Source organism: Montipora foliosa, unplaced genomic scaffold (assembly GCF_036669935.1).
Source record: "Montipora foliosa isolate CH-2021 unplaced genomic scaffold, ASM3666993v2 scaffold_420, whole genome shotgun sequence".
NCBI lineage: Eukaryota > Metazoa > Cnidaria > Anthozoa > Scleractinia > Acroporidae > Montipora > Montipora foliosa.
The window spans coordinates 1,296,872-1,304,371 of NW_027179724.1; the positions used below are offsets into that span (position 1 = coordinate 1,296,872).

The 7,500-nt window shown below is 37.0% G+C and overlaps 2 protein-coding genes across 3 annotated transcripts in view; one reads left to right on the top strand and one right to left on the bottom strand.

Moving 5' to 3' along the window:
* Window positions 1-7,500, bottom strand: part of LOC137988531 (uncharacterized) — a gene marked incomplete at its 5' end in the record, with an annotated part of 670,231 nt that overhangs the window by 512,850 nt on the left and 149,881 nt on the right. The gene's annotated exons all lie outside the window — the stretch shown is intronic.
* LOC137988504 (uncharacterized) overlaps window positions 1-7,500 on the top strand; it is a 28,722-nt gene that overhangs the window by 273 nt on the left and 20,949 nt on the right. For both annotated transcript variants that reach the window (XM_068834510.1, XM_068834509.1), the window contains exons 2-3: window positions 166-196; window positions 6,670-6,697. In XM_068834510.1, coding sequence (XP_068690611.1) covers window positions 166-196; window positions 6,670-6,697 — 59 coding nt within the window. The remainder of the gene's footprint in view (window positions 1-165; window positions 197-6,669; window positions 6,698-7,500) is intronic.

Consider the following 7,500-nt stretch of genomic DNA (forward strand, 5'->3'; position numbering starts at 1 on the left):
AAACTGGTAAAGTTTTAACAAGAATAATGAAGTTAGATCAAATGGTGAAGCAAATGATTTGGAAAAAAAGTTCTCATACGGCAAATTACATGTGTACGATTGACAACTGATTCCTTCTCGTAAAACTGCTAATTTCTTTCACTTTAACTATTGTAATCAATGCAGAAAATGCCTGAGAAAGCTATTATGGACGTTTGTAAGTAGAGACCCAAATTTATGAGTCTACTCTTCACACACTTTAATTGTAATGATCAGTGATTGAAGTATATGTACTGTATTTTTTTTAGTTGGCTAGTCAAAGCCTATTTACATCCTATAGTATTTCTGTGTAAGTGCTATGTACATGCAATTTTTGCTATGGACCCTCAATTTCAGTTAGTAGGTAGATTCTATTTACACTATAATGTAAATGCTATGAAACAGTTATGTTTGTCCTATTTCCAGTTTTTTACAGCTATGTAAAAAACAGCTATTTACACCCTATGTTATCACTATGTAAGTGTTGTATGTAACTATGTATACACTATTATGTGTTGTGTATTTTCTGTTTCAAATCTATGTAGAAACTACGTTGAAACTATTTTCATTTTTTGGTCCCATAACATAGCCTTTACATATGCTATGTAAAGGTTCCATTTGACTAGCTAAAACATAGCATTTCCTTTCAAAATATATAGCTGAGGCATATGTGTAACATAGGTTTTGAATAAGGCCTCTATATCGAAGTTACATATGTGTATCATAACGTACCATTTACATACATGTACAGTACCGCTCAGAAATATGTTAACCAAAATATGCGCACAATACGCGTATATCTGTACGCGTATGTGCGTATACCTATACGCGTATGAGTGTATATCCATACGCGTATGTGCGTATAACCATACGCGTATGTGCGTATACCGATATACGCGTCTGCCTCATTAGCTTGCTTATTGTTATAATAAAGAACACATGTAGCTTGACAGCACTAAAATACTACACGACTACGAACTACTTGACAAAGACGCACTTCCACAAACAGCTGTCGCATGTCGCGTTCGGAATACGACGAACCCACGCACGGATGTTTATTTCATCGATAAACATACAGTTCAGGCTCAGAGTTATTTTGTTCCACACTATCAAAAGAGAGAATTAATAATATACAAAAGGCACACCATCAATAAACATGCAATTCTCGGAAAATCTTCGAGTTTACCTCGCCGAATTTGACGGAAGTTCTACTCCTATTTGAAAGGTGTTGCATTACCTGTCACGATTTCCTCAGCTCTTGATGTGAGTCATATGCAAATTTTGATAGATCGTTGTTCGGGTATTCCCTTCTACTTTATTTTGCTATCAGTTTAAAACCAGCAGTATCAAAACGATACGATACTAAAGAAATTGTTTCCCATTTATGAGTTGGTCGCTTCTCTTCATAAAAAGTTTTTAATTGAACGGAAAGGTAAAATGGAAATGAATTGTTGATTTATCTTTCGATTGGATCAATTTCACACCCGTGAATATTATTTTTCACTCCCAATTTCACTGCGTGAATTTTCACCCTTAATTTCACGACGTGAGAGTTTTCACCGATCATTCACGGCATGAATTTATTCATGCCAAGAGTGAAAGTTTCTTATCGTAGAGTGATTACAGCGCATTCACGCCATGAAAATTGAAATTCACGCACCGGGGCAATGAAAAAAATTTGACGGTTTTCAATGAATCCATAAGGCCCTTTTTGCGTAAAGGGTCACAAACGATACACGCATTTGAATGCCAAACTTAAGACAAATTTTTGTTTCCCTTCTGATTCATAAACATTGAATTACTTTTGCTTGTTATCCAAAAAATTCGCGACGGGAAGCGACCTGCGCGTTTGTAACATGATAGCTTTTGCAGTATGTAAATTTTCTGTTATCGGCTCGTGGCTTTGTTCAGATCCAAAAGTTCTTTGTTTTATTCAACAATGCAACACAAAGGAAATTTATGGTACTGAATAACAAAGGAAAATCAGACGAACATGAATATACGCATGTGTGCGTATAAGTGTATGCGTATGTGCGTATAAGCATACGCGTATATGCGTATACACTGCGTATGCGCAGTTAACGTATATCTGAGCGGTACTGTACATGACTTTGTATGGTTGTTACATAGGATGTACATACTAGATTACACGTAGTGTCAGGTTCTACAAGGGTAACAATAATATGTTGCAGCTTTTTTAATTATGCATTTGAAGTAGTCTCTTTCAAATAATATTTTATCTTACCTTCATATTTTTTAGTAAAATAAGTGGTAATTTTTTTCCATTAATCAAAATTTGGAATACCATTATCACGTTGCTAAGAGGTGCATCACGCTTTAATTTTACTCAGGAACAATGTAGTAGTGTCCTTGTTTTCAGTTTCAAAGTTGTATACAGTACCGCTCAGAAATACGTTAACTGTGCATACGCAGTGTATACACACATACGCGTATGTTCATACGCGCATACGCGTATATGTATACGCACATACGCGTATGAATGCATATACATGCGCGTCTGCTTTTCCTTTGTTATTCAGTACCATAAATTTCCTTTGTGTTGCATTGTTGTGTAAAACAAAGCACTTTTGGATCTGAATAAAGCCACGAGCCGATAACAGAAAATTTACATACTCCAAAAGCTACCATGTTACAAACGCGCAAGTTGCTTCGCATCGCGAATTTACTGGATAACAAGTAAAAGTAATTCAATGTTTATGAATCAGAATGTAAAGAAAAATGTGTCTTAAGTTTGGCATTTAAATATGTGTATCATTTGTATCCCTTCATGCAAAAAGGGGGTTTATGGATTTCATTGAAAACCGTGAAATTTTTTCACGGTCGCGGTGCATGAATTTCAATTTTCACAGCGTGAATACGCCGTGGTCACTCTACGAAAAGAAACTTTCACTCTTGGCGTGAAACTAATGATCGGTGAATGATCAGTGAAAACTTTCACGGCATGAAGTTAAGGGTAAAAATTCACATGGTGAAATTGGGAGTGAAAAATAATATTCACGGTTTGAAATTGATCCGATTGTTCAGAAATCAGTCACGCCATGAAAATAATTTTGCCTATTTTGTTTACCTACGCTGTCGCCATCTTTCGCTCTCAGGACAAAAAGAATGCCTGATCGCAGGGTACGAGAAATCTGTGAAAGCTCATCAATGCCAAGAAGAAGGAAAATTTTTAATTCCTAGAAAATAACGTCGCATTTCAAAGAAATGTCTGATGTCCACTTAATTGTTAAGCTACAACAAAGATAAATAATGCTACACGACTTATTATGTCGTAATTTCACCATAATCTAATCTTTTCAATAGAGCTTGAAAGATTTCATTCTAACCACTTTTAAAAAAACTGTTTTTTATGTCTGGAAGGGAATATAGCCGGTTTATACGGTGCGACTTGTCGGCCCGATTTTTGGCGGTGGCTTTGAAAAAAATCGGCCCGACGTAAAAAAATCTGTTGCAGCAACAGAATCAGGCCGACAAGTCGCACCGTGTAAACCGGCCTTTAATTTTTTACTGATCCCATAAACTGCAGCGCTCAATCAAGTTAGTGAAATTCAAAGAAAATGACAACACACCATCTTGTTTTATTGAAGACATTCAAATAGAATTGAGAGTAAACAAACAAATATGCCGAACGAAAACAAGCAATTGTTCTAGCTAAATTCTAAGTAGCGCGAACGAAAACAAGCAATTGTTCTAAATTCTAAGTAGCACGTGCCTCTGAAATCTTTCTGTTACGTAAATAAGCGTCTATCGCTTTGCGGCATTCACGCCAAAGAAGTTCTTGTTGGGCCAACGATGACGGAAAAAATTTAAATATAATAGCCCTGATCTTTCCAATTTTCTCGGGATCTAGGGGAAGCTTGTCCCCAACTCCCCTAACATTTCGGCCGTCTAGTTCATGGGGTAAAAAGAAGTGACACACAAGCTTAACAGCAAAATTTTTTTCTGATGTTGACCCCGACCGCAAGCGAAAGAGCGTATAATCATCAACATCATCATCATCATCATTATCCCGTGGCATGTCCTGCTGTGATGGCGGAGTTGACGGCTGCAAAGACGGACAAGATGGTGGAACTGGTCGGTGTTCGGCTGGCATGGGGCTGTCTGGTTCCGTAGGACCACTAAGCACTGAAATAAGCGCGTCAAAACGCTCCATCATCTGCTTCTGTTGTTCTACGATATGCCGTAGCAATGCAGTTATCTCTGCAAAGCCTTCGGGCTGGTTCCGAAAAAGACTACGGGTTATGGAGCGCGGACTGGAAAAATGGGGTGACAAAAACCGACTATGTGCTAGCGGCGACTGCCTTAGTGCTTGTGACAATGATATCGGTGACAGAAGTGCTGGCGACAGCGGCGCTGGTGACAGTGATAATGGTGCCGACGCTGAACGTAAATGTGGTGGATGTGATGAAGGCCTTTACTGCTGAGAAGTGCAACGGATATATTAGTCACCTGCGAAAAGTTATCCCAGCTGTCGTCCAACGTGAAGGAAGAGCGTCAGGCTACTAAAAGCTTCCTTTAATAAACAAACGGCTCCTTTAGGAGCCACCAATTTAGAAGAGTTTTGACCATCAACTGTTGACTGACGTAGGGTCGATTATTAAAACATCGTTTAGACAATGTCTAACAAAACCGCGTTCTAAGCCATTAAAAAAAAAAACAACAACAACAATCATAATATTGTCTGCTGTTGATGGTAACAATAAGTTTTGCATTCCACACTAGAAAGCAATTTATCTACTCAAAATATACTGCTTATAAACAGATTTGGAGGTCCACTGATTGTCTTAAGCCGCGGCCTAAGTTATATTTTGTTTAAATAACTGGCCCATAGTGTCTACTGTCTCCTGTTGAAAAACTGAGCTAAATACCGGCAAACATAACAATCGAAAGATAAATCAACAATTCATTTTCATTCTACCTTTCCAATTTATTTTAATGTTACCTTTCTGTTGAAAACTTTTTATGAAGAGAAGCGGCCAACTCACAAATGGGACACAATCTTTTTAGTATCGTATCATTCGGTTCTATCAAAATTTGCATACAACTCACATCAAGAGGAAGTCGTGACAGGTAATGCAACACCTTTCAAACAGGAGTAGAACGTGTTCCGCGAGGTAAACTCGAACAATTTCCGAGAATTGCATGTTTATTGATGATGTGCCTTTTCGTGGAATCAAAGAGTTTTCATGAAAAGACGAGACCGTCATAAATGCAAAATGCATCTGTCGTCACGTGCCGACGCATGGACGCACAAAGTCGTGACAGCAAACGCAAGACCATGAACTTTAAAAGCAACGAGTATAGTATTCATTTATGCATCACAGGCGAGGTCAATCAAACAATTTCCAAGAACTGCAACGAACACTAGCGCCGGAATCAACCCAACAGCCAGATTTAGGTCCTGTATTTAAGCTTTGTCTATCCTTAAGAAGGTGAGCACGATGAGCGCCAACTCGAAAGTACTCGCTACTTTGGTCGCCACACTCTCTTGTAACCCATAACCCTTATTATAGCTTACTTGCATCTTTGTAAACATTACTTTAATTCAGTATTTATGTGTATATTATTTTCTCTTTTTAATAGTGTGAAACAAAATAACTCTGAACCCGAACTGCATGTTTATCGATGAAATAAACATCCTTGCGTGGGTTTGTATTCCGAACACGACAGCTGTTTGTGAAAGTGCGTCTTCGTCATGTAGTTCGTAGTCATGTACTATTGTATTGCTGTCAAGCTACGTGTATTGTTTAGAACAATAAGCAAAACAATGAGGCAGACGCGTATATCTGTATACGCACATACGCGTATAGATATACGCGTATTATGCGCATATTTTGGTTAACGTATTTCTGAGCGGTACTGTACATAGTTCATTGCTTTGTAATAAAAATAGGATTTCTGTTTTAATAATAAAATGTTATTCTAAAGTTTTTTCTACTCTTTCTATTTTGATAACATTTTTTAGCAGAATATGAGAAACATCTTGATAAGATCTCATATTAAGATCTTGTGAGAATCTTGGTAAGGTCTTGTAAGATCTTACAAGAATCGTGGTAAGATCCTGTAAGATCTTACAAAAATATTGGTAAGATCTTGTAAGATCTTACAAGATACTTGGTAAGATCTGGTAAGACCTTGGTAAGATCTTTGTAAGATCTTGGTAAGTTCTTGGTAAGATCTTGTAAGAATCTTGTAAGAATCTTGTAAGAATCTTAAATAAGGAGTAAGATAAGATCTTAGTAAGAATCTTATTAAGAATCTTACTAAGATCTTAATAAGATTTCCACCTGGGTCTTCATGTTTAAGCTCCTCTGTTGTGCAATTTTTGCATGATTCAGTTTTACCAGTTACTGTGCCCCAATTCATAGAATGTATGTATGTATGTACGTAGGGGTCACTACCCCATCTGGAACAACTTACATGTATGTCTTTAGAGATATTTTCATGTTATTAAATTTTCAACCTTGGTTAATGCATTTCTCATGCTCTGATTGGTTCACTCAATCTTGGTTATCAGTTCATAAACCGGTACTTAAGTTTGACCTTATATGGCAATTGATTGGTCAGTGGGCTCCAAATTTTAAAGTAGATTCTAACATTTCATACTGTAAACTCTTTTTCATTTTTCAGTCAGTCATAGAGCAGTATAACTATAAAGGTAAGCAGGGACAGGTTCTTTTTATAAAGCATTTTGAGGTGCTGTGTTCCATTTTTTGGAAAAGTAGCACGTACATGTACACCTGTACATGATTGTAGATTATAATTGTTTCATGTACTATTAACAAGAGACGTTAACTTTTACTTTCTAACTTTTGTTAACATAATAATATACATGAAAAAACTACTCAATTCTGATTGGCTAGGAGCAGTGCAGTTCAGGTGTAACACAAGTACAAAAAGGTGAAATATCAGTTCAGAAACTGTAATACCAATGGAAATTACACATTGAAATTCTGGATTATGATTGGCTAATAAACAATAAGGTTTGGTCAAAACCAATCAAATCTTTTGTTTTCAAATTAAGCGCGCACCCTGGATGGTGCAATATTTATGTCCCAATTTTTCCCTGATTGCGTGACATGCTCTTTAACTATCCTGAATTTTTTCAGGTATATTATTAATGAGTAATTAGAATACATGATTTTTCTCGTGCAATTTGGAATAAATAGTAAGCACTTTTAAATCAAAGGGTACAAATTGCACTTGCCCTACGGGCTGATGCAATTTTGGTTGTCTTTTAAAAATGTTTATTCCATTATTGCATTCGAAATCATGTGATTACCTACAAACTGTATAGGAACAAAAAGAAAAACTGTCAATCTTTTGTTGTCACTAGCCAAGCTAATGGGCAGTCTCGTCAAGTAAAGTTCTTAACTGTCATACCATAGACATTGCAACCAGGAGCCGGTTGCTCGGAGCCTGGTTCACGGTAACCATTGGTTAAGAGGTATTTAGCGCTGG